This window comes from Hyperoodon ampullatus (assembly GCF_949752795.1).
Source record: "Hyperoodon ampullatus genome assembly, chromosome: 6".
Taxonomy (NCBI): Eukaryota; Metazoa; Chordata; class Mammalia; order Artiodactyla; family Ziphiidae; genus Hyperoodon; species Hyperoodon ampullatus.
Genome location: NC_136919.1, coordinates 23,593,752 through 23,621,530, shown reverse-complemented (window position 1 = coordinate 23,621,530; position 27,779 = coordinate 23,593,752). Strand labels below are relative to the sequence as shown.

The window sequence follows — 27,779 nt, the reverse complement described above, 5'->3', positions numbered from 1 at the left end:
ATGCAGTTCATTTGTAATTTTTAGAATCCAATGAACTAAAAAAATTTAAAGATTCATTCAAATACTACTTCCTTCAGGACACCTATCTTGACTCCTACCTTCCTCCCACATAGAGGCAATCATTTCATCCTTTGTATTCTCAGGGCTGACACCCTAATCAGGTTGTTACAGACACCGTAACACTTGGTATTTTCACGTGGTGACAGTGAACTCCCCCAGGGCATGGACGGTGATTCAGCCGAATTTCTGGCTCAGAGCAAAAGCTCAATTAGTCTTGTTGATAGAAAGTTACAGACTTCACCGGTCAACAAAGAAAAGGAACCGAGAGATACCACTTTTCCAACTTCTCAAGTAGCATAGATTTCTAAAGAGGAAGTTTTGGGAAAGAGTCCAGAAGGCCGTGGTCAGGCCCAACCTCTGCGAAGGGCAATTCGGTCATTTCCCCGAGGGAAATACTGAGAAATGGTAAGGTGTATCCCAGAGGCAGTCGAGGGCAGCACCGTCCCTGCTGCACTGGCTCCAGGCCGTCAAGTCCCCCAAACAAGAAGCGGTCCTAATCCACCCGGGCGGATCTCCTGGGAAGACCCCACGCTCTGGCCGAAAGGAAGGCGCGGCCTCGACGCTGGAAGGCGCGCCGCCGACTGCACTGGCCCGGGCCTTATCTGCATTCCCCAGTCGCAGCGGCCACTTTCACACCAAGAAAAGGCTGCACACGGCGTTCCGAAACGCGAACTTCGCAACCGCTGCCCAATCGGACCCCAACACCGCACCGGCGCGCTGCCTTACTCTGGGTCCGCGGCTCGGAGACGGTCTCTGCACACTTGCTTGCGGTCTTGGCTTCCAGCCACTTGCACGTGGACGGACCTCTGCATCCCCGGGCCTGCCCGCCACCCCGGCCTCGGCCATACGCGCTCACTCACCATCGGCAGCACGACGCCAAGGCGGCAAAGCACTGACACGGCGGCACGCGGCGTGAAGGCCAGGTGGCCTTCCCACGTGCCCAGCCCTCTGGGCCCGACGCGCAGGGCACCGCCTGCGAGATGCTTTCAACCCAACCCCTCCAGGCCTGAGCTTCAGGTCTCAGGTGACTACTCTTCTCAAGGCCTCTGATATCATCTGTGGACTTGGGAATGAGCCAGACGGATGTCCACGTGCTGCCTGCACAGAAGTGCCCTTGATAGGCCTCCTCAGCCAGGTTTGGGCCGAGTTTCTGACAGAGACTCCTCTATTGACGTGGGGGTGCCTGAGGGACAATCCAGGGACCATTTCCTGACCCCTCACTCTGGCCCAGACCCGACGTCACTGAGTACCATACAGGCATGGCCTTGGGTCAGCCGCGATCAAGGTAGTCGTGGTCACTGAATACCTGCTGGATCCAGACCCTCTGGAACTGGGTTGGAGTGGGGAGGAGAGAAAAAGAATCTGTGCCATCCCTTCTGCAAAGGTAACCGACCAAGAACAGCTCCTGCGATAATCTGACTGCAAAACAACAAAAGTTACACTTCAGTTGGCCTCTATTATCTTATTCAGTTGGCTCAGCAGCATCTTACAGAATTTCGAGGGTATGTTAGAGATCATCTGTCTTAAACATCCTAAAAATCTAAAAATTAAGGTTGGAAACAGATACCTCAGAGATGGGCAGAAGAAATGGAGGACAGCTAAAAGCCATCAGTCAGAGCCAAGCCCTTCCAGTCCCCAGGAGCTCCGACTCCTACTGGATTATCTGACCGAGTGCTAATTGGAGGTGCCAGTTGACAGATGAAACTGTGATTTCGAGTGAGAGCCCTGAAAGTCAGAAGGGCATACCTGACGTGCTATTGATTTGCAATTCAGCTGCTTCTCACATAGGCAACTAAAACGTGCTCCAGCGACAGCAGCAGCAAGGATTTAACTGCAGTTACTGATTTTCCCAGGCCATGTAGGGGTAGCTCAGTTATGTGGAAATATGCATGTGATATGTATATATTTGCGGAGAAAAAAAAAAGCCTAGGGAGAAACGCACACCAAAATGTTAACATTCATTCATTCACCAGGTGTTATCTATTTCGTGCCAGAACCTGCGCTACCAAAAATTAGAACTAGCTGACAGCCTAGCAAGGGAGACAAACGGGGCGGCAAGACTAACACGTTTCATTTTCTTCTGATTCTTCCCTGTGTCTTCCACAATGTGAAAAGATACAAGTTTCCCACTGAAAAAGAAAATACTTTTCCTGGCAAAAGGTCAGCAGTCCTTCTGAGGCCTGAGTCAGAAGAGAGAGCCAACTCCTGAAGGCCCTCTGCTAACTTGGTTCCCACGGAAAGAAAAGTGGCGCCGTCTTGTATCCCACTGTGCGATCCGAGACACCGGAAGTGGAGGCTCCGCGACTGACTCAAGCTGCGCGTTTCTCCTGCGGACCTGCAGACAGACTGCAGGACAGGCGGCCGGCTAAAGACACAATCACGGCCACCTTGAAGGAACCCGCCGGCCCAGAACTACCCAGCTTCACAACAGGTTCAAGTCCCACAGGCCTGTGCTGCCGGAAACGGAAAGCCTGGGGCGGGCTGGCGATTGGACGCGGAGCCAGAAACCGGAAACTGTGTGGTGACGCTCGCTATGGCTGAGGCGGCGGCTGTCGTTGCGGAATCCCTGGCGGGCTACAGGGCTCGGGCGGCGCGTGCGGTGCTAGAGCAAGTGGTGCTCCCGGGTGAGGAGCTGCTGCTGCCTGAACAGGAGGACGAAGAAGGCCCAGGAGGTACAGGGGGGCGACCGCTGCGCCTGAACGCCGGGGCGCGCTCCCGGGGGCGCGTGGTGTGCGGCCCGGGCTTGCGGCGCTGCGGCGACCGGCTGCTGGTCACCAAGTGCGGCCGCCTCCGTCACAAGGAGCCCGGCAGTGGCAACGGCGGTGGCATTTACTGGGTGGACTCGCAGCAGAAGCGGGTGAGCTGGGACTCCAGAGGAGTTGTACGGCCGGGAGAGGGCTGGGAATACTCTTCGGAAGAAGCACGGAAGGGGCCCTGGAGCCCTCCTCTGTTAAGGCTAGCCAAGAGCCGCCGTAGTCCTGTGCTTACCTCTGCACCTCCTTTAGAGGTACCGTGAACAACTGGAACATGGCCCGAGACGGGCGACCAGGAGAGAAAGGAGTCTGGGAATCTTGGGGATAAGGGCTGTGAGACATGGTTATTGTCTTCAAAACCCCATAGGTCAGGGAGCAGAAGACTTGTCTTTCGGGGTCCCAAAGAGCCAGGCTTAATTAATAGATGTCACAGGGAGCTCAATTTCTCTTAGAATAAATAAGAACTCTCACATAGGAAAAAATTGTCTGACAATGGAATGGCCTTCCTTGGTTGTAAGGACCCCGTGTCACTGGACTCATATGCAAACAGAAGCTAGGGAGTTTCTGATAAGAATACAGAAGAGGTAGGTGATAGTGACTTAAATGAACAGACTGTTAGAAGCTGGAACTCCGAGAGTTTATCATGTGATTGTTTTTCTTTTACTGAAAGTGACATAATCAAGTTTGTTGTAAGATTTTTATCGATTTATAAACATGGATTTCAAAATATTTTCTAAATATTTACAATGACAAACATAAAGTAACCACTAAGGACTTGCTGAAGATGTCTTAAAAATGATTGTCATTTGTGATTGTGCTCTCATTGTGTTTTCTTTTGTAGTATGTCCCAGTGAAAGGAGACCATGTGATTGGCATAGTGACAGCTAAGTCTGGAGATATATTCAAAGTGGATGTTGGAGGGAGTGAGCCAGCTTCTTTGTCTTACTTGTCATTTGAAGGTGCAACTAAAAGAAACAGACCAAACGTGCAGGTAATGACAGGACCTTTGGTTTCAAAAGTAAGAGAAATATCCGTTCCCTAAACACTCAAATATCCAGAAGGCTACCGGAATGATCCTGTTTCCCTAGTTGTATAGGATGATCTCGAAGGATCTGTGTAATCACCCCAGGCTTCAAGAGTTCCTTCAGATGCTCCAGCTCTGGGACCAGAACCACATACTTATTTTACATTTGCTATGTTGTTGGATGTTTTCATCTCTACTGAGTTGGAAGGTTATATGTGTTCTGTTATTTGTTATGTCCATATACACCAGACAAGGAAGTAAGCCATAGGCTCAGAGAGGAGGGAGAGAAGAGTGATGGAAATTGCCATATCAGCCATCCATCTATCTTGGATGTGGGTCCCAGGACTGGCATTTCACAGCTTCAGTCACATCATTGTTTGCCAACAATCCCTTTTTGCAGCCGACAGAGGAGCAGTCTTGTTACCTCAAGTTTCAATTTGGGCTTTTCAGGTAGCATGGCCATACTCTTCCTGTCCATCCAAGCAAGCCAGAAATTTGGTGGTTTCTTTGCCCTTTCTCACTCATCTCTCTTGTGTCTTTAGTTGCTTTATCTTACTGATCCTTTTTGAGTTTCTCTGATCTTCCACATCCACCCCTTTATTTCCACTTTGCAAGTTCAGGCCTTAGCTATCCCTTGATTGGATTTAGTCACTGACCTCCTTAGTAAAGCCTGCCTGTACACTTTTGCCCCACCTTTTAAGAGCTGACAGCCTCACACACCCCTTTCTCAAAAAAAAAAAAAAAAGTTCTTCAAAGCCTACATGTTTCCTTGGCATTATGCTCCAGAGGTCTTCCCTCATCTGTAATTATATCCTCCATGTGGCCCTGCCTGAACCACACCAAACTATTTAAGAGCACTACTGAATTCATAATTTCCTGCCCTTGTACCTTTGCTCATGTGGTTTCTTCTGCTTGGATTACTCTTTCCCCTTCTTAGCCTGTGGAATACATGCTTATCTTTCAAGACCCAGGCTGAGCACCACCACCTCCATAAAAACATCACTAATTTTCAGTCACTTTTCTTATTTACTAGATTCAGCCTTGAATGAAGTTTGTTGTTTATATGTACATCCCTACTGCCCTCCAAAACCAAATGCTTCTAAAGGCAGAGAATGTTTTGTTCCTCTAGTTCTTTGTGGAACTAACAATGCTAGGTACTTAACAGAACAAGTTTACTCTCCCATTTCCTTAGTTTTGTCATTTTGAAGTTCAACTCTTTGAGGTTTTTAAAGTAAAATTTTTTTTTAATTTATTATATTTATTTTTGGCTACGTTGGGTCTTCATTGACGCTTGCAGGCTTTCTAGTTGTGGCGAGTGGGGGCTACTCTTCGTTGTGGTGTGCAGGCTTCTCATTGCGGTGGCTTCTCTTGCTGCAGAGCACGGGCTCTAGGCGTGCGGGCTTCAGTAGTTGTGGCACGCGGGCTCTAGAGCACAGGCTCAGTAGTTGTGGTGCATGGGCTTAGTTGCTCCGTGGCATGTGGGATCTTCCCAGACCAGGGCTCGAACGCATGTCCCCTGCATTGGCAGGTGGATTCTTAACCACTGCACCACCAGGGAAGCCCCTAAAGTAAACCTTGCATGGAGAAATGTCACTGAATTACCAATGTTCCATTTTGCTTTGAATAATTTGCATGCCAGGGGTTTCTGTAATTCTTTAAAGCAGTGCTGTGTAATAGAATTTTTTGTGATGATGCTAATGTTTTACATATGCACTGACTATTATGGTAGCCATTAGCCACACATGGCTGCTGAGCATTTGAAATGTGGCTAATGCAACTGAGAAAGTGAATTTTAAGTATATAGTTTTAATTAATTTAAATGTAAGTTTACATAACTACATGTGGGTAGTGGCTACTATATTTTACAGTGTAACCCCAGAGGGTATTCTCTGGCTTTTTTTTTTGTTTTAAAATCAATTATTTATTTATTTATTTTTGGTTGCGTTGGGTCTTCGTTGCTGTGCGCCGGCTTTCTCTAGTTGCGGCGAGTGGGGGCTACGCTTCGTTGCGCTTTGTGGGCTTCTCATTGCGGTTGCTTCTCTTGTTGCGGAGCACGGGCTCTAGGCTCGCGGGCTTCAATAGTTGTGGCACAGGGGTTCTAGAGCACAGGCTCAGTAGTTGTAGCACACGGGCTTAGTTGCTCCGCGGCATGTAGGATCTTCCTGGCCCAGGGCTCAAACCCATGTCCCCTGCATTGGCAGGCAGATTCTTAACCACTGTGTCACCAGGGAAGTCCTATTCTCTGGCTTTGAGATGGCTCCCAGTCTGGGGATTTTTTTGGTGGGGTAAGGGTGGGGGTACATACGTTAATTTTGCCTTCTTTTAAGGCACAACTCCAGAGTGACTGTGAGAATCCTGAAGCGTAGTCAGTCATTTAGCCACAGAACTGCAGGTGGCTGGCATTGCTGCCTATGGAAAAGAACCAACAGCAGCACCTATAGCATGGTTTGCTGAGAGGAAATGAACTGTTTTTTAATTATCATTGTAGGTTGGAGATCTCATCTATGGCCAGTTTGTGGTTGCTAATAAAGATATGGAACCAGAGATGGTCTGTATTGACAGCTGTGGACGAGCCAATGGAATGGGTGTGATTGGACAGGATGGTCTGCTTTTTAAAGTGACTTTGGGCTTAATTAGAAGGTAAGTCCTGATGCCTTCTGGCTTGCCTGTTGTCTTTTATATTATACCTTCTTAGAAAGCTGACTTATCTGTGGGATTTAGGTTCTTCATAACAATGGCTATAGCTCCTCAAAGTTAAAAATCAGTATCCATTTTAGCACAGTTGTAAACTTATGCATTTAGTCCCATCCTCTCAATGTGAATACATCAAATTCTGATGTATTTGGCGTTATAGTTTCTGTGTTGATACGGAGTCTGGATTTCTCTGCTGGAAGGTTGGTTGTTCCTTACAGCTGATATACTGAGACCAAATGTGAAAACTGGCCTTCCCCCACTTCTTAGTCACTTGTATACAGGTGCAATTTACTATTGTACAAAATCATCAAATTTCTCGTATAATGGAAGCCAAATGAAGGTAGGCTGACATGATCCTCAAGCTTATACAGACATTCACAGAAAGCTCCTTCTTTTCTGTCCTGGTAGATTTAATAGTTCTCAGAAGCAGACTCTCTTTGTTAAGTTTAGACCTTTACCTACCCAAAGCTATGCCCTATTAAAGGGCTTTACTCCTAGAGCCGCTGAGGTTCAGAGCTATCTTGCATATCTCTTTGCTACTTATTCTGCAGATCTGCAGAATTAGTTCAAGACATTAAAGAAGTATGTTATTATCCAAGCAGCACCTTTATGTTTTGAAAGAGTCAACACTTTAAGTATTGAATTTAATACCAAGGAATAACTTACATGGTCAGGAAAACAAGGTTAAAGCGTTCTCTTAGCACCACAGACAATAAAAAAGCTACAGTTTGAAAGTCTAGAATTAAGGTGCTCTGACAATGTGGAGGAAGAACTTTATACATTTTTTGTAAAGTTGGTGACATAGGGAGTTTGATTTCTTTGGAGAGGATAGTCCACCGTTGTGACCTGTGGTAAGCTTCTTGGAAGAAAGAGGGCAGCAGATGTTGTCATGTGCCTTGTTCTTGGGATGATGCTGGTGGAGCTCTGAATGACTGTGGAGAACTGCTCAGAAAAGGAGACTTCTAAAGGAAAATCAGGTCACACCCTGCCACTTTATTGTTTCATTTTCTTTCTCTTCCTCACCAGGCTGCTAGCTCCAGACTGTGAAATCCTACAAGAAGTGGGAAAACTCTACCCACTGGAGATAGTATTTGGAATGAATGGAAGAATATGGGTTAAGGCAAAAACCATTCAGCAGACTTTGATTTTGGCAAACATTTTAGAAGCTTGTGAACACATGACAGCAGATCAAAGAAAACAGATCTTCTCCAGATTGGCAGAAAGTTGATCTATGTGGGCTTTTTTATGGGTTAGTTGAGCCAAGAGACTCTGGGTTTCCCTGGGGGGAATGTTTCTCAGATGAACCTCTCCCCATTAAATCTTCAGAAGACAAGATGTCTTACTAGAGTCCTAAATAAAATATTTTTATTAAAAAGTTACTGGCTGCCACTCATGTTCTTGTGGGTGAGACAAATCATTATAAAGTAATGATGTAGTTTTTTGTATTTTACAATAAAGTTTACGAAAAGTTACTATTATGGTTTATTTGATGTTAACTCCCTTAGTTTTGCTAGAGTGCAGCTTCTGTAATAAACTGGAAGTGAGCATTAAAATAACAGGTATTTTCTAATGATAGTAAAACATGTTCACCAAAGAAAATGTAGACTACGTAGAAAATATAAAGCAAACAAAAACCACCTGTAATCCTATTGTTTAATGGGTGAGTATGTAACAGCTAACAGTTATTGTGTGCTTACCATGTATCAAGTATTGTTCCAAAAATGTTCTGCATGGATTAATTCATTTAGTCTTAGTAACTGCAAAGACACTTAACCTCCCAGTTGAAGAAACTGAGGCACAGACTTTAACTTGGCCTACAGTCTCAACTACTATTTGTGAATGTATATTTTTCAAATTAGAACTACAGGATTATACTTTATATACTACTTTGTTATATACTTTGCTTCAAACAACATTTAATATATTTCTTTCATGACTGCTATTAAAAATTCAATAGCTGTACAATATTTCATTTTCACGTTATAGGATATTTTGGACATGTCTAGTTTTTTGTTGTTCTGTAGATAATACAATGATTAGGATCTCTGATTCCAAGTCTAGCGAAATCTTAACTTTGTTAGGATCATTTCCAGGAAGCCAAACAAAAAACTACCTGCCTGGGTTTTGAAAAAATAATAGAGGTTTGTGATGGAGAGGAAATTTGCATTTTAAGCAAAGCCTTTAAAGGTGAAAATGAAGCCTGACAGATGATCCAGGTCAGTGGTTCTGGGGTCAGAGACCTCCCTGAGAATATATATGATAAGAGTTACAGACCCTGAAGCCTATCTATAGGAGGTCCCTTTTGGATGACAGAGATTATAGAACTCATTCAGTATGTTGATAAAGACCAAGCAGCACTATGTATTCCTAAAGATGTTTCCTGAAGACTGGGCCATTTTAAAGTAGTAAACTGATATAATTTATCAAGTGATCATAGCTCTTGAGGGAATAAATTGTGAAGGGGAGGGGACAGCACAGAAGTAACCTTTTGGCTCTTTTGAGATATAGAATACATTTTCTGAATTTGCTAGCAGCTTAGTTATCAAGTTTACTAACCCAAACAGGCCAGAGTAACTGAAGCAACTCTACCTGACTAGGACATGAGAAAAGATCACTGAGATTTAGGTTACCTAACATGCTTGTGTCAGATGCAATGTATTTTCTGGCTTCCTTCAAGTTAGACTTATCAATACTGTGTTTTTGCTTCTCATTTTGACCTGTTAATCACAACTATATATGAAGAATCTAGTTTGTACAAGGCTCAGAAGGATACAAAGATACTCCCACAAATTGTTAGGAGGCTACTTGTTCAGGAGAGAGAAGCCCTCCACACTCATACTCAGAATAGGGGAGACAGAGTAGGAGCCATAGATGGAAAAAAGTGCTATGGGGGGCTTAAAGCAGGGCTAGGTTAGGAAAGGCTGATCCTGCAAAGTCTATGTACAACATATTACTTGAGTTGGGGAAAATCAGCATGATCGAGATGGCTGGAGAAAGTCATACAACTTTATGATGCCCGTGTAGTGAAAATTAGACTCAATAGTATAATACCTACTTGATTATTTAAGCTATCTCTAAAGAGTAGGTATTTCACAAATAGATGTACAGAACATGAATGAACACATCCAAAGCCATGTAGTTTTAGGGCTAATTCATTATGTAAACTTTTTAGTCAACACGTATCTGGGCACTTCCTGTGAGCCAGGCACTATGGGAGATACAAAAGAGCATAAAATATGGTCACTGTTAGTAACTCCTATCCCAGTGAAGAGCCAAGATGTCAAGTAAAGACAAATGAGTACCACCACCATCCTCTGATCTGTTCTTTGGTCAAGGCAACTCCAGCAACTTCACCTCCTGCAGCTGCAATCTTAGGCTGTCCATCATTCCACTGAGTTCTGAAGAGTATAGCCTTTTCTGGAACAAACTCCTTTCTTCAATGCTTCAGGCCAGTTTTGAGTCTCAAAGTAAGTGGACAGGATATCAAACACTGTTAGAAAGGTAAACAGAAAACATAGTGACCATACAGAAGAAAAAGAGAACTAGTAAATGACTAATGAGGAAAAAAGTGTTCTGGAATATTTTATTCAACAAACTTACTCTACCACACATGGTACTAGATCCTGGGGAGACAGAGGCAAAGACACAGGCCCTGCTTACCTACAAGGACCTCAGCCTACACTGAGAGATACAGGCCTGTGAATGGACAATGCTGCAACAGAGAGAAACACAGTACAGTGAGAACAAAACAGGCCCTGACGTGGCCTGGGATGTGGAGGGGAGCAGCCAAGATGCCTGTGAACTGAATCCTGAAGGACAAATAGGAATTCACTGTTCAATGATAGATTGAAGGCATGGCATTCTAGGACAAGGGAATAATTTCAACTATCTTTAACATAGTTGGGAACCAGGAAGAAAATGAAAACTGCCTCTGAGAGGCCAGAATACGTGTCACAAAGTACATACAATAAAGTCCAAGCACATCAGTCACAGGGGAGACTGCTTCAAGGGCCGTTTATACTGAAACACAACGCAAAGAAGCAGCAGCAGAACTAATACACGTTAAGCATGGGCCATGTGAGCAGTACCTTGATTGATGGCCAGTATCTCTGAATGATAGTTTTTCCCATTCTGGCATCTGACCATGTATTCCTGGATTGGTAAGCGAGCAGTCTTGACAGAGTGTTCTTGGGCCTTTTGAAATGTCACCTTCTGTAAATCACAAATATTTTTCTTATAAAAATAATACACAAAGATAGTCTTATTGTAATATGCAGAGCAAACTGTAAGAATCCTCATGTACCACCATCCCAATTTCCATCTGTAATTAAATGATAAGTGTATTAAAATTAAGTAGCCTATAGTAGAATGGGAGAAAATGTAGATAAGGAAAAATGGCTTGTGCAGCAACACCTCACTTACTTGGGATTCATTTATCTGCTGGCTTCCACTCACTACTACTTACAACCATGAAGGAAATAAGTAAAAAGAGGCACATCTGCAGCCACAATCTGCATCCAAAAATCCAAGCTGTCTAATCAATGAGAGGAGAACACTCCTGGCCCTAACTCAGTAAGACCCAATTCTGGACCTCTGGAGTTTTCAGTCATAGCCAATTGGTAGCAGCAAATGAGAAATAAGGGAGACAGGATTCGAGTCAGGTATACCACCAGCAACAAGACAGCATTAAGGTATGACAGCGTATAGTTCAATGAAAAGGAAAGGCTCTGAAAACTACAAAAAGAAGGCAGAACTCAAAAAATCCAACAATTTGAGGCCATTTAGTGTCAGTACAGTAACTAATGTCCCTTTAAAGATATCCCTGAGTCATGGACTGAAGTTTAAATTATACTCACTACCTTGTAAGAAGCTCTGGGAAGGTCATCTACTTATTTGTGATTTCGGGATTAAAGGTTTAGATTACCGAGAAAATTAGCATACTCAGGTTTGGAAGGGACCTCGGTAGTTAACTATTCCACTCCACCCACCCACCCAATGTTTGTCTATCCTCTACGAACTTTCTCCCAGGTGGCCTCTGGCTTTAAATGGACAACCCTTGTGACAGGGAGTTCATGCATCCTGGGGTAACCCATTTCAATTTTGATAGTAGCAGTTAACAGGAAATCTTCTTGATATTGAGGCAAATTTTCTATTTTCCCTGAGACTTCCAGTCATCTGTCCTAGTTCTGTTCCCCCAGGGCCACACCAGGCAAGTAAAATGGCCCTTCCACAGGACAGCCATTCAGACACTTGAAGGCAGGGATCATGCCCTATGAATCCTCTCATCTCCAGACTGACAACCTCAGTTCTGTTGACTTTTCCTTGACTATGATTTAGTTTTGAGTCCCTTCATTATTCAGGTCAACCTCTTCTGAACTTGTTCTAGCTTGTCAATGTCTTTTCATTTACTGGCCCATATTGACTGGCCACTGTATGGTCTAACCAACTGGAACAGTGTGAAGCAGGCCTAGCACCTTCTTTGTTCTGACACTGGACTACCTGCCTCTCAGATTCACATGAAACACAATTCCAAAAGAGGACGTCCAAAAATGTTTTAAGTGATGCAATTCAGATGGGATAAAGGTACAGCTACTCAAAGGACTTCTTCGAAGGATAACACTCCTTTGCATATATGAGCTATGATTATGTTTTAAGTCTATTCCTTTATAATCACTTTGAACTGAAGTACAGAATTCAAAGTTAGTAGGAAACTTGGATGCTGCCCTGAAGGAGTTTATAGTCTAGTTTCTGTTCTTTGAACATTTAAAGATAAAATGACTCCCCTTGAAGAAATCTTCTTCTTAGCATATTTCTGTGAAGAAGCCAAACTCTTAAGTAACAACTAAACACATCTTTGTGCCAGTTATTTTCAGTTTAAATGTTGGTGGAAAATAAAAAGAGGACAGTGTGTTAAATTTGCGCATCTACAGATCATACACTGCTCACTGGCCCTCTAGAATTGCCTGCTTCAAAAAAGGGGATGTCACTCTGCTGTGGAAGACTGTATTTGGTTGTTATGTCTCTTTAATCTCTTTTAACCTTAAATAGCCCCCATGACTATTTCAGTTTTCATTACATTGACTTTTTTTGAAAGTCTGGTCCAGGTGTCTTGTAGAATGTCTCACATCCTGGATCTGTTTATGATTAAATTCAGTTTAAACATTTTCTAATAAGAATACTTCACAGGTGAGATTCCATCACATCAGGAGGCACATGTCACTATTGGTGATTCTAAGTTTGATCATTTGTTAAGATGGTGACCTCCAGATCACTTTATTGTAATGGTACACTTTTGTGGGCTGGTACTTCGAGACCACTTGGAATAGTCAGTTCCCTCACAACCTTTCGTTCAGTCAATTCCCTGAATCAATGACTACACTGAGAGTGACAAAATGATGATTTCTCAATTCTATTATGCATTTCTCATTTATTAACTGGCATTCTTTAGAGCTCTCTCCTCCCCCCACCTCCTGCCCATTTTTTAGATTATCACTATGGAGTCATGGAACTCTTTTTTAGAATAAATGCAATTCAGTTAAGTATCATTTGTGTCAAATATGTGTATGTATCTCATATATAAATGAAAAAATACACTCACATATATGAAAAAAATATATATATAAAATATACCCATAAACACATACTTGTGTGATCACAGACTATATCAAGAGGGATACACAAGAAAAGCATGGTTGCCTCATGCAGCAGGTACTAGGTGACAAGGATGAGAGGTAGACTTACTTTTCACTGTGCTCCTTTTTATACATTTTAACCATTATATCATTATTTATTAACTATGCAATATGCTAAATATTAAAAAATTATCTCAACAAATATTTGTATAATAGAAACATATTTCAAAACTCCAATTATTCCAATAAAATTCCAATTCAACAAAAGAAATCTGGACGGTCCTACTAAGGTAGAGATTATGGGATAAGACTCTGTCAACAGGGAAGATGGCCTAAGAAGGAACAAACTGCTCTTTCACAAAGAACAAACAGCTGGTAAGAATGCTGAGTCAGGGCTTCCCTGGTGGCGCAGTGGTTGAGAGTCTGCCTGCCAATGCAGGGGACACGGGTTCGAGCCCTGGTCTGGGAAGATCCCACATGCCGCGGAGCAACTGGGCCCGTGAGCCACAATTACTGAGCCTGCGCGTCTGGAGCCTGTGCTCCGCAACAAGAGAGGCCGCGATAGTGAGAGGCCCGCGCGTGCACTGCGATGAAGAGTGGCCCCCGCTTGCCACAACTAGAGAAAGCCCTCACGCAGAAACGAAGACCCAACACAGCCATAAATAAATTAATTAATTTAAAAAATATATTTAAAAATAAAAGAATGCTGAGTCAAAGCTTCCTTGGTCAAGATCAGAGTCATCTTTGCAGAACTGAAGAGAGGAGAGAAGAAAGGAGTTCAATAATGGTTATTTATGTAATTACCAAATACTTCCCATTCCAGTCCCTGACTGGATTCTGTCAGGTCAGTGCTGCTCATCAGACACTGCTGATGAGAAGAGAGGGAAGTTGGCAAGTAGGAGGGCCAACCTAGGCAGAATAGGCTCCTACTTCCTATTGCCTCTGAGTTTTTAGGCCTTTTGGCCTAAGATTATGACAGGGCAAGGATTTCTTTCTCTAAAAGAAAGCGCCACTTTTCAAAATGCAGTTGTCAGGCCTAAAATGTACACCTACCTTCTGAATGCTTTCGTCCACAAGTCCACCAAGGATGTAAACTTTGTTTAGATCAACATCTTCAAGAGCTAATGAAAAAATGAAGGCCACTGAGGTCAATCTGTTTTATAATTTCTAAATCCAAAGACTGTAAAAGGAAAGAATTATTAATGATAAAAGTAGAAATTTAATGAAATAGAAAACAAAAAGATAGATTTGCTAATTAGATTTGCTAATTCCCTGAAAAGATCAATTAAATGTCAATTAATTAGACATATCTAATCAGATATGCAGACTCAAATCACCATTAGGATTCAGAAAGGAGGCAAAATGTCAAAGGAAGGTAAAATTGAAGAGAATACTGAGATCAACTTACTACCATAAAATTGAAAATTATGCAAAATAGATGGTTTTCTGGGGAAAAAATATTTATCTAACATCAATCTGAGAAGGGTCAATGTGAGGAGGTGATGAGGAAAACTCACGAGGGTTACCAGGTAACTCACAAGCTCCGGCTGAGGATGGAGACCCTAAATCTGTGCAGCTGTGTGCACATGGCAGGACAAATATGAAGCATTCAGTGAGGTCTCTGTCCATAAGAGGTGTGCAATTAACGTCCATTCCTTTTTTTTCTTGGATACACCTTGGGTGGCTTTAACAAACTCTGACCCCAGGAATAATGAAATAAAGGGCTGGATGCAATGTGCTACATGAATGCATGCAGTAAAGTACATACCATGTTCTGAGTCAGGAGTCAGGTACACAAGGGTTTCCAGAGGAAATAAACTAAAGCAGTCTTCTTCTGTTATGTCTAGCTGAAAAATGTAAACAATCCAATGTAGTGTGAACTAGGTTAAGACACAGCCCACGCTGCAGCAACTAGTTACAGGGCATGTAGTTTCTATCAGGCATGGCTCCGGGTACATCAAGAGGATACATGTCTGACAACCTGTTCTCAGAAAGTGCTCAGTTGGGTAGCGGAAGTAGAAAGGTACAGACATTCGACCCTACAAAATGAGACAGAAAGTGGTATGAGGCCCTAAGAGACATACTGGGAGCATGCCCCAGGACTACAGAGAGGGAATGACAACACCTGGGACAATGTTCTAGCAAAGGGAATGCTGGAACTGGGTTTCTGAAGAGGTGAGATTGACACACGTACAAAAGGAAGAAGTATTCAAAGTGGAGGGAATCACCTAAGAAAAGCATGAAGACAGGAAAGCAAGGGGACTGAACTATGTGGCTCTTAGAGTGGATCTGTTTGGCTCACATACAGGAATCATAAAACACATACAGAAAAGTAAAGCTGGGAATGGCTGTGTTACAGGAGGGATCGTTAAGGTAACAGCAACCATGACTAACTGTGCAGCACCACACAGGGCGCTTTTCACACTCGGTGCAGCAGAGGACCTCTCTGGAAAAGGCCACACTACCCAGTCTCAGCTACATAATGCAAACACACAAGCGCACTTTTAGTGGCACTTCTTAGGCACTGATCTGGATTCTTGCCTGTATATCAATCACTACATTTAAGAGGTCCTAGGGAAAGTACTGAAAAGTAACTTAGTACTCCCTAAAACTCATCTTAAATCCATATTACTTCCAAAAGGATTCTCTCTCTTTCCCCCAAAATTCATGTTCCCTAATTCTGCACTACTAAGAACAAGAAAGGAATCATGGCATGTCCCTAAAACATTCCTGGTACATAGTCTAGCATACAATACACTGGATACAAAATACAGCCCGAGATACTGGTAATATTAGTTTGCCAATGCAGAGGAAGGATGAAAATTTTAAAACATAAGAACTGATGAGAGGTTCTAAATTTTTAAAGATTGTAATAGTGAAAACATATAACATATACACATAAACGTATTTTTTTTACATTGAAATGTGAAAAAGTAAAAAAAATTTACTATTACCCCCTCCAACCTACTTTTCAGATGACAATCCAAATAATATGCAAAATGAGGCTTACCAGATAACTAGAAAATCCATCATTCATCCTCAAACACTCTTCATACAGGGGACTGTCTGTGGTGAATCCAGTGAGGCAGATCCAAAATGGCCTGTCAGCTTTTTTATTTGAACCATACAACCTTCGGATCTGTCCAGCCAGTCTACTTAATTCCTTCGAAGAAGTAAGGATAATTTATGGTAGGAACATGCCCACTCTTTCTAAATTCATTATCAACAAATGGTTACTCAGTAAGTTCACTGAATACTACTCTGGGAAAGCTCATGAATTCAATGGCCCTTTTACTCCAGGAGTGAGTACATGCATGTATGCACGTGTGTTACATCCCATGGTATCACACCTTATAGATGAAAGTTAAGGTAATGATACTAGCCCAGAAAACCAAGACCTCTCCCTCCTTCTGGATCTGCTGATATATATGTATATATAAATATATACATATATATATGTAAAATTTTTCTTTTAGCTTTTACCTAAAATCTTACCATGTGGGCTTCCCTGGTGGCACAGTGGTTACGAATCCGCCTGCCAATGCAGGGGACATGGGTTCAAGCCCTGGTCAGGGAAGATCCCACATGCCGTGGAGCAACTAAGCCCGTGCGCCACAACTACTGAGCCTGCGCTCTAGATCCTGTGAGCCACAACTACTGAATCCCAGGCCTAGAGCCCGTGCTCCGCAACAAGAGAAGCCACTGCAATGAGAAGCCGCGCACTGCAATAAAGAGTAGCCCCCACTCACTGCAACTAGAGAAAGCCCGTGCCCAGCAACAAAGACCCAATGCAGCCAAAAATAAATAAATAAAATAAATAAATTTATATATATAAAAAAATCTTACCATGTGATGGTTACTGTTTATCAAAAAGAGATTAGATTACTGTGCAGACGTTTGTATACTCCATCAATTAAACTTGGCACCTTCTCCCTAACTTCAGGAGCTGTCATAGGTTTGGAAGTTTTAACTTTCCATTCTGATTTATTAGAGACATCACCCGTATAGAAAGGTAGTTTCACAATCTGGCCTGATTTGGTTCAGTACAGGAAAAAAAAAAAAAAAGCTTTGGATTTGATTTAATCTGATATCTCAATTAATATAAACATTAGAAAATTCTTAGTTGACCTTTTCAGAGGGCTATAGTTAGAGGTTCCATGGAAGAATCCCAGATCCTAATTTCTCTGAAAAACATGCAAACACTAGCATGTATAACAGGGATGTTGGAAAACACAGATTTCTTTTGTGGTGTAAGGCCTAAAATCAAGGCCCAATATTGTGTGCCGCTTTGATATCTGGTGAAAATGAGAGGCCTTGAATGGCCTAACTGCAAGTTCCCCTCCCAATTCTGCTCCCATGGATAAGGTTCACTAGCTAAACAATTTTTTTTTTTTAATCAAAGGGATTCCTTTGATAAAGGGTTCCTGCTATCCCTGAGTAATGGGTTTCAATTCTCTGCCAGCCCATGGAATTATTACAGCAAACCAATCACATCTTCCTGTAGGAATCTAATTTCTTGATACTACAAAACTTACCCCCCACGGCCCCTGGTTGTTCATTCTGTTCCCGAGTGCAATCCCATGTGGCCCTGCATGATGTCCAGTGTCATCCTCCCCTCGGGCTGAGTATATGTGACCAATAAACTGCTATCGATATTATCTGTCCAGTGTCGAGTGTTGTGTGTTCAGCCATCCCCAGAATCACAGGGTGAAAAATCCCTCCTTCACCGACAGGGTAAATGGCGGCTTTTTAAAACACACACATTGTAGAAAGACCTCCCACCAGGTAATCTCCCCACAACATGCAACCAGGCAAATATTCCTCTCCCCGGCAGAAGGCCAAAGATTTCATCTCTGGAGAATTAAACCTGAAAGGCTCCATCTAGACTGGGGATACCATAAGCAAAGAGGAAAAGGCAGTGGGCTCAAAACAGAAGATAAAGGAAAAAATTTTAAACTAAACCATATGTCTATTCTCTTCCTGATTCTTTACAACAGCCATCTCAGAACTTAGTAGCCATGTGTAGAAAACTAAACACATTTGCTGGTTTACCAGAGAATCATAGAAGCTGGAGCTGGTCATGTTCTTTGTGAAAGCTGTTCCCACCTGGACCTCCCTCAGGTGAGCAGGAATTCAAAGTTCATTGGATGTTTTACCTTCTTAGACATGTGGTGGGTCATACTCAAATCGATACAGAGTCTTGGTCCTGAGTGTTTGGCTTCCAAAAGTCTTTCCTTGGTTAAGGATCTCAGAAAACGTTTGCTGTGCTGGGGGTAGATGCCTAGAGTAGAAATATCAGAAAGGAATAAACATGGAAAAACTGAAAAATGTTATTCAGTAAGAAATAAATCTCCCCAGCCAGGTGAGTAGTTTTTGCATATGAAGAGAAACTGGAAGCTCATGCAAGGTATTCATTCATTAGGCAATTTAGGTATAGCAGAACGGTGAAATGAGTGCTCTGGAGCACACTGCTGGATATAAGAGTTCAGTTTGTTCATTTATTACCTATATGATCTTGGGCATGTTATTTAATTTCTTTGAGCCTCAATCCCTTCACCTAGAAAATGAGGATAATAAAAGTACTTACCCTTATGGTAATCCATGTAAAATTCTTAGCACTGAACCTAGCACACAGTACTGAATAAACATTGGCTGTTGCTGGTATCATTCTTTCTACTTCTGAGCTTATAAACACATACATGCACTAGACCACTTATATTTGAAAGGCAGCCTCAAATGTTGCTCTCTTTGATACTTTGATTCCCAACAAAATAGGCTAATAGGTCCTATCTCCCAGATGTTTGTTTTACTTAAAAACACTATCCCTACTCTCCTAGGAACAGGCAGATACCAGTTTGCTAAGAAATAAATATAATTACACCAGCAATCTGATTTATTGTTACCTGAATTTTCTACACGGTTGGCTTTTCTTCTTTCTTTCTCTTGTTTTCTTTTACTCTTCTTTGCTGCAACTATCTTTTCCCAGTGTCTCTGTTTTCTTTGGACATTTTTCTTATGTTATCCAGAAAACAAAATTGTTTGAGAACTTCATAAGCACCAAAAAGGAAAATGAATATTAGAAATAGTTACTTAATTATTTTTTATATTTAAAGTTAGGAGAGAAAAAGGGTATTAGGCTTAAAAACAAAAATGGAAGGGAAAAGATATGGGAACATATGTATATGTATAATTGATTCACTTTGTTATAAAGCAGAAACGAACACACCATTGTAAAGCAATTATACTCCCATAAAGATGTTAAAAAAAAAAAAGGACTAGATTGTGTTTAGAGAAAGCAGAACCCCAGAAAAGAGATGTGACATGCCCAAGGTCACAGTAAATTTATTAGGGACAGGGTTGAGATTTCCTGACCCTTCTGAGGTGTACAAAAATTCCCCTTAACTTTACTTACTTTTTCTATGACTCAAATGGAACTGAAACCTTAAACCAGGAAACTCATCCCTGGGAATACACCTAACTCATTCCCAGTCTTTTTTTTTTTTTTACCAATATCTATCCTTAGAACAGGGGTCTCTGGAACATTCCGTCATCTCAAAGCCCATGACCATAAACAATCCACTCCACTCACCGAGTGCCACACTGCATTGCTTGTAGGCAGGGTCATCTCCTCTCGATGCTCACATTCCACGTCAATCTGTAGAAGCTGGAAGCTTTCAGAGATGCCATCTTCACCTGTGTCCTCTAGGGTGACTTCTTGCTCCTGCAGCACGTGTGACTCTGTTTTCTGAGCGCTCCCTTCTAACTTCCAGTCCATGTGCTTAGTCCTCTGTCCTTTTCACCCAGATTAGGAAAAGGCACAATTATGTGAGACATTACATTATTTAACTTGCAGAGGTATTTCCCTATATCCAAATGACAAACAGGGTTACTGCGTTACTGAAGGAGTAGAAGTGTGTAAAATACTAACACAGATTAACTGAACTGAGAAAAGCATGTGTGTCTTCTAGAGAAATAAGTCAGCACAGAAACCTTTCAGCAGTAAGGAAGCCAAATTCACTTCTTAGAAGACAAGCACAACTCCTGACAACCCCAAGAAATCAATGATTATTCACTGCTGCAGTGACACAGATAATGAGTTCATTTACTGTATTCTTTGAAATGCATGTATGAGTTGAGGGCGAGACAGAGATGGCAAAATCCACCTATCCCATTATGTTTCTGTTTATTTTCAAAACCATTTCTTTAGCAAATATTTACTGAGCACCTACTCTATGCAAAGTCCTGTACTAGAAACATCCTGGGAGGTTTAGAGCTAGCCAAATATTATGGTAAAGAGCAGCCTAAAACCAACCAAGAATTCTAGGTTGCACAAATTCCCTCCCCCAACTCAGTATCATTGCAGCAGAAAGCCACAGTCATAGTGGAAACGGCTAATATCCATCAGAAGTGCCGAGGCAGAAAAATATGAAGAACCATTGTTACAACACACTTAACTAATGTAATAATTTCCAAGTGGTGTTCAAAATCCTTGAGGAAGATATGACTAAGAAGTGTTCTAGTCTACAGCTAAGTGTCACAAAGAATGGTATAACCATTGCTCATGGCTGCTCCTCTGAGCCTAGTGTGCTACCTACATATTAGGAAAAGTGTATCGTTGAAAAATAAATCTATGTAATATGATCCATGCACATGGTAAAAAGACTTAGTTGTAAGAAAAGTAATGATCAGGGCTTCCCTGGTGGCGCAGCGGTTGAGGGTCCACCTGCCGATGCAGGGGACCCGGGTTCGTGCCCCGGTGCGGGAGGATCCCACATGCCACGGAGCAGCTGGGCCCGTGAACCATGGCCGCTGAGCCTGCGCGTCCGGAGCCTGTGCTCCGCAGCGGGAGAGGCCGCAGCAGTGAGAGGCCCGCGTACGGCAAAAAAAAAAAAAAAAAAAAAAAAAAAGTAATGATCAATTCTCTGACCCCTTCCACCTCGCGGGGGTGGGGGGCTGCAACGCTTGTTAACCAGGTGTTTTTAGTTCTGGTAATTTACTCCTTAACCTGAAATCGTATGCTTACACCATTACTTCCTGATTCATCAACTTTCCCTATGAAACACTAAAATTCAAGTCACTTTAATTAGCCCCTTTTATTTTTAGCTCTTCTCTTAGTTACCTTGACCTTTAAATTCTTTTGAGGTATAACTTATACACAATAAAATGCCAAGATTTTAAAGGGTGTAGCTCAACAAGTCTGTGGGTCGGGAGGGATGGTGGGGGGAGGTTTGAAGGGGTTGGAAGTGAGGGATGGGAATATACAAGCTCAATGAGTTTTTGACAAGTGCGTAGGGCCTGTATTACCCACACCCCATCAAGATATAGAACATTTCCATCACTCCAGAAAGTTCCCTTCCTTCTGCACTTTCCAAGTCAATCTCCATCCCATTCTCACTGCTTTCCAAACGCAATCATTGCTCTTTTTTCTATAACCATAGATTAGCTGTGCCTTATGGTATTTAAATGGACTCAAATAGTGTGTACTCTTTTGAACTTGGCATCTTGCCTCACAACTTGTTTTTGAGATTCATATATATTGCTTCATGTATCAGTAGCTTGTTCCTTTTTATTGCTGAGCAGTATTCCACATATGAATATACCACAATTTGTTTATTCTCCTGTTGATAGACATTTGAGATTTTTCCAGTTTATGGCTTTTACGAATAAAGCGGCCAAGAAATTCTCATACAAGCGTTTTTGTGGACATATGTTTTCGTATCTGTTGGCTAAGTACTAACAGAATTGCTGGGTCATAGGATGGGTGCTATTTAACTCGTAAGAAACTGCCATCAATTTCCCAGAATGATTGTAACATTACACACCGCTGTCAGCAGTCTGTGAGAGTTCCAGCTGGTCTGCATCATCCCCAACATTTGCTGTTGTCAGGGTTCTTAATTTTAACCATTTTTGTGTAGTGGAACCTCACTGTTTTAATTTGCATTTGTTTGATTATTAATGATATTGAGCTTTTTTTCATGCACCTTATTGGTAATTCATGATATATCTCTGTGAGATACCTGTTCAAGTTGATGACGTTGAAATTAAAATGGAGTAATAGTTCAGGAATACAAAAATGGGGTTGGGTGGCCATTGAAGATCTGGTCTCAGGCACGTCTGCATCACTGAGAACTTGAACTTTCTCTGAACTGTACCACACCCAAGGACACCATCAGTCATACTCAGAACAACACCGGCCAGCTGCAATATTACGGTCTCAAGGTCTCCCCTTGTAACTATGCAACCATTTCAGACCCCAACCAATCCTTACTTAATAAGCACCCTTACTTCTTGCCAGCTCCAATTATAATTCTTGATAAATAACTCATGTAACTAACTGTAACCTTGAAGTTTTTGCCTTTATAAGCTTGCCCCATTTTGTAGCCTGGAGGAACACAATTCAAGTGCTTCTTGAATCTGTGTCTCCCATGCTATAGTCCTCAATGTGGCTAGAATAAAACTCTCTTCTATTCCTATTATAGACTGTTTACTGATTATTTGTCTGGACACTTACAATGGCCTATATTGATAAATTAATGATCATCCATTGTTCTCTGCACTATCTGGTCTACTTGCTGTTGCTGTTCCTTAAACATACCAAGGATATTCCCACCTTAGGGCCTTTGCACTTGCTGGTCTTTCTACCTCAATCCTCTTCCCCTAGATAATTATATGACTACCTTCCTCACTTCATTCAGATTCTCATTATCCAACATGGCACACGTTTTACTTATTTTTTTTGTCTGAACTTTCCCCTTCCTATAATGTAAGCAAGTGTTCTGTTTGCTTCGTTCACTACATCCTCAGTGCCTGGCAACGGGCTTCGTACATAACAGACGCTCCATAAAGACTTGCTGAATTAATAAATCCTCCACTCCACCATCTCTGCGTTGACAGAGGCCTCAGAACTTTTTTCTAACCCAAGTCCCACCTGATGAGCATATCCCTGGGCGCGAAGTGATGGAGGCTTCTCTCATCTCCTCATTCTAAGTTTTAGCCACCAAAGCCGGCTCCACTCCTCGGTCACCTTCAGCACTAGAACACCCTGACCCCAATCTCGAGTGTACCCCGCGTACAGGCCCAGTCTGGTCCATAAGCTGCGAGTACGACGAGAAGCAGGAAGGAAGAGCGCCAAGAAGGTGGGGGACATGAGGCCACACGACTGCTGGGCGGGCGCCTGCTCCCCAGGCGTCTGCCCTGCCCGCGAACGAGGCGACACTCCCAGGACGGACCCCCAGCCCCAACCCCTGCCGGCAACGAGGCCCCGGCGTACCTGAACCCGCCACCTCACGCAGCAGCAGAGAAACCCACCAAGCCCCGCCTCCGACTTCATTTCCGGTTCCTGCCCCTCTCCGAGTAGCATTCTGGGAGTTGTCGTTTTCAGCCTAGCGGCTGTGTGTTCCGCGAAGACTTGGGCTTCGGCTGCCGTGCCCACGGTAGTACTAAGGAGCTGCGTCCCGCCAGAAGGTTGCCGCGCCTCACTGAGCCTCCGTTTCCTCGCATGTTAGCTGGGCATACAATCCCAGCCGCTCGCCGACCGCACAGGGCTGCTGCAGGTGACAGGCGCTTTGATGGCTGTCAAGGGCTGGACACGGCGAAGGTGGGCTGAAACCAGACTCGAACCACCCCTCATCTCGCAACCTGGGGGCCTTGCCTTCCCCTGGTCTCCCTGGGCTTCCCCACAACCAGAAGAGCCCACGAGCTGACATAGTTCCCCTCACCACTAGCTGGCCATCCAGGATCATAACAGATATCCCAGCTTGGGCAGGTCACGAATGAGTCTAGCCTCTGGCCACTCTCCCTCCTCTTTCTCGCCTCACAGATCCACGGGGAAACTTGAGTCTCAGAGACCTGAAGCGACTTGTCCAAGCCTTGGCCTGATAAAAGCTATCAACCACTCTTCCCTTTTTTCCTCCGGTCCTAGGGGTCTCACGCTTTCGAGAGACCCTACCATGAATGAGCCTGAAATACCTCCTGCCCAAGAAACCACAGCCTTGTTGGATCCGTCCTTGGCCTCACGGTTTCCCCTCAGGACTTTTCTTTCCACAGCTTCTCCAGCACCTCCCACCCCTTCCCCAGTCCATGCTTTAACCCATCCTTTATAATCTGCTACTGGAGCAACTTGTAAAATATGAAAACTAAACATGCTTTCTTCCTCAAAGGGCTTTTTCGGAAACCCAGCTGTCTTCTCTGCTCAGAAGCTGGCCTTGGCTTTCCACTCAGCAGGACTTGCAAAGTGGCTCAGATGGTCTTCAGTTGCTCCCACCACACCTGCCAGTCCCTGCACCTTGCACTCAGCTGTACCGAATACCTTTCCTCCCTCCCTGCCACTGCTCTGGTGTCTCTTCACTTTTCAATGAGCTCATGAAGCTCATTCAAAAGTGGGGCTTTTCCCCACAGAAAAGGCCACCTAGCTGGTATCACTGCTCAGCCCCCTCCGGCCTCCATCCATTTGCCGAATAATTATGTGTCTCCCTTACTCCAAACCCCTCAGTGGTTTCCCATTGTAATTGGATGTAAAATCTAACCTCCCCAAGGCCTTGCATGGCCTGGTTCCTGGCTGGTTCATCCTGGTTCATCTATCACTCTTCCTCCAGCTTGCTGTGTTCCAGTCGCACCCATCTTCTTGAAATGCTTTAAACACAACAAAAGGCTTTGCAGTTACTGTTCCCTTTTCTCTCACTTTTTACATGGCTGGCTCCTTCCTACCCTTTAAGATTCTGCTTAAACCTTCCCTCTTCAGAGAGGCCTTTACTGACCACCCCGCCCCCCCCCCCCCGGGAAGATTGGCTCATCCCAGCCCCATCTTGGCACACTTCATTTTCTTTATTTCAATCTTCACCTATCAGTAATCTTTTTTTTTCCCTATGTCTTCCCTGCTGATTATAAGTTCCTTGAGGGGACTTACATCTATCATGTTAGTGATTGTATTCCCTGTGCCAATGCACAGTAAATATTTGTCAACAGGATAAACAAGTGATTTTTCTCCCTTCTTGAGAAAAACTTACCTTCCTATCTACCAAAATCAGGACCTGACACACAATAGCTACTCAATCAATACTTCTTTTTTTAAAAAAAAAAAAAGACTTTATTTTTATAAATTTATTTATTTATTTTTGGCTGTGTTGAGTCTTCCTTGCTGCGTGTGGGTTTTCTCTAGTTGCAGCAAGCAGGGGCTACTCTTCCTTGCGGTGTGCAGGCTTCTCATTGTGGTGGCTTCTCTTGTTGCGGAGCACGGGCTCTAGGCGCGTGGGCTTCAGTAGTTGTGGCACACAGGCTCAGTAGTTGTGGCTCATGTGCTCTAGAGCACAGGCTCAGTAGTTGTGGTGCACGGGCTTAGTTGCCCCGTGGCATGTGGGATCTTCCCAGATCAGGGCTCGAAGCCATGTCCCCCACATTGGCAGGCAGATTCTTAACCACTGCGCCACCAGGGAAGTCCCCAATCAACACTTCTTGACATACTAGTTCTAATTAATGCTGCCTCCTACAGGAAGCCTTCCCTGATCACCACTGCCCCCAACACCCCCCAATTACTTCTCTCCTTTGAGCTCTTACAGCACCTTATCTGTTCTCTTTGGTGGTCCTGAGGACACCATGCCTTACGTAGGTCTCTATCTCTACATGTCATCTTACCTCTTGGACCAAGAGCCCTTGCAGATAAGATTCTCACCCAACTATTTACATCCATAATCCTACATCAGGCACCCTGGCATGGGTGTACCATAAATGTTTGTTTAAAGAAATAAATCCGCCAATATGATGGTGGGTGGAAAAATGAAGGAGTGTAAATATCCAGTCGTTTCTCAGTCATTAAAAACAATTGATTCTTGTGTTGGGGAGTAGGCAGTCCTGTCCTGCTCTCATGTAGGGAGCTGTGTATCTCAGAGAAAGTGCTAAACATGGCAAACCCCCTGTACTTTGCCTTCTCAACAAGCAATGAGGGGTTGCTTCAGAACTCCTGGGACTTAGTACACCTCATGGAGGCTCAGAGCAAAAATGCCGGCTCCATACAGTAGCAACCCAAGGAAGCTAATGGATTTGAGGGGAGAGGAAGCAAAGGAAGAAGGAAACAAAACATTTGAGTGCCTGTGCCTGAGGCTTCACAGTCTCCATCCTGCCTTCCATGAGAATTTATTTCTCACAATAATGCTGAATGTGTATTATATAACAATCTCTAGTTTGGGGTGTTGTGTTGATAAGAAAATGTATTCAAGTTATCCAAATAAGGCATCTGGCACATTGTAGGCCGTCACTAAATGAGACTAGTGTTATTTCCTTTTGTCATTTGGGGAAAATAAGGCTCAGAGAAGCACCTATAACAACACTGCCAGGATTCAAGCTCTGATTGAGTTGAAGTCCTGAGCTCCTTCCCTAAGCTTGTGAACACAGTAAAAGTATTCAAGTCTTGTTTAGCATCATACAATTTTTAGTATTTGGGTGTCCTATTGTTCCTCTTTTCCATTGTCATGAAATCACTTTAAATCTGTTTTCAAGAGCCTTATTTAAATTTTATTCAAAGTATTCTGTGAAAAGAAACAGGCCTTTAAGAAAATAAATCTTTTCCTGGCACTAGTACTGGTTAACTGGCTACTAAGTAACTGGTAACAGGGGATGGGTAGATTCTCTTCTCTTCTCCCCAAATATTGCTTTCCTTCTGATTGGCAAGAGCTTGGGTATGTCACTTAACACCCTCATCTTTGCCCTGCTTTTGCTGGGTGAAGGAGAGAAATAAGGGAGCTTTAGAGGAGACAAATTGCAGAGGAACCACTGAGCCCACAACTGATCAGGAGCCCCAGAAGGACCCCTTGAGTAAATTCTGATAGCCCAAAGTGAGTGTCTAAACCACGTTTTGCCTGGACAAAAAAGCCAGGGGAAAAAGGCCTCCCAAGACTGTCTTCAGGTCAGTTTTCCTGGAGTCTGAAAACAAAATGCAAGGAAGGGTTTCAGACTAGGAGAAGAATCCATAAACTTTGGGGATTATTACTAACTTTTATTGAGTATTTACTAGATTTCTACCCTACAAAGCAGGCACTAGTATCCCCAATATTCAGAAGAGAAAACCAAAGCACTGAGAGGTTAAGTAGCATGTCCGACCAAGGTCCCACCAAGATTAACAGGGATTAAGTGGCTCTACTGGAATTAGTGAGAAAGGTACTGAATATATTTCTTTTGCTCTAATATTATTCTTAAAAAGGCAAATCTAGTTCAGGGATTTTTTTTTTTTTTTTTTTTTTTTTTTGTGGTATGCGGGCCTCTCACTGCTGTGGCCTTTCCCGTTGCGGAGCACAGGCTCCGGATGCGCAGGCTCAACGGCCATGGCTCACGGGCCCAGCTGCTCCGCAGCATGTGGGATCTTCCCGGACCGGGGCACGAACCCAGGTCCCCTGCATCGGCAGGCGGACTCTCAACCACTGCGCCACCAGAGAAGCCCTAGTTCTGGGTTTTAATGTTTGCCTTTTTAGATATTTAAAACGGATAGAGGGTGGAATCAATTTCAGGTAAAGCACAGAGCACACACCTGGATATGGGGGGCCATGCAACTAAGTTGCTTACTGCCACCTAGTGGCAACCTATGCTTATTGCAGTGAGGCCTCCAAGAATACCAGGCCTCTAGGCGCA

The 27,779-nt window shown here is 43.3% G+C and overlaps 2 protein-coding genes across 2 annotated transcripts; one reads left to right on the top strand and one right to left on the bottom strand.

The window, feature by feature from the left end:
• Positions 1–2,593: 2,593 nt before the first annotated feature.
• EXOSC3 (exosome component 3) lies at positions 2,594–8,058 on the top strand (the record flags this gene model as incomplete). Its single annotated transcript, XM_079706124.1, has 4 exons — positions 2,594–2,917; positions 3,655–3,804; positions 6,326–6,477; positions 7,558–8,058. 4 exons carry the CDS (start codon positions 2,594–2,596, stop codon positions 7,757–7,759), a joined length of 828 nt encoding a protein of 275 aa, XP_079562250.1. The 3' UTR covers positions 7,760–8,058.
• Positions 8,059–9,914: 1,856 nt separating this feature from the next.
• Positions 9,915–23,491, bottom strand: TRMT10B (tRNA methyltransferase 10B; the record flags this gene model as incomplete). The annotated part of the gene is made up of 9 exons (XM_079705942.1): positions 23,434–23,491; positions 19,753–19,955; positions 19,067–19,175; positions 18,320–18,444; positions 16,174–16,326; positions 14,932–15,010; positions 14,217–14,284; positions 10,620–10,743; positions 9,915–10,021 (listed from the first exon to the last, which is right to left on the bottom strand). The coding sequence occupies exons 2-9, from the start codon at positions 19,936–19,938 to the stop codon at positions 9,915–9,917; spliced, it is 951 nt and encodes a 316-aa protein (XP_079562068.1). The 5' UTR covers positions 19,939–19,955; positions 23,434–23,491.
• Positions 23,492–27,779: the final 4,288 nt, after the last annotated feature.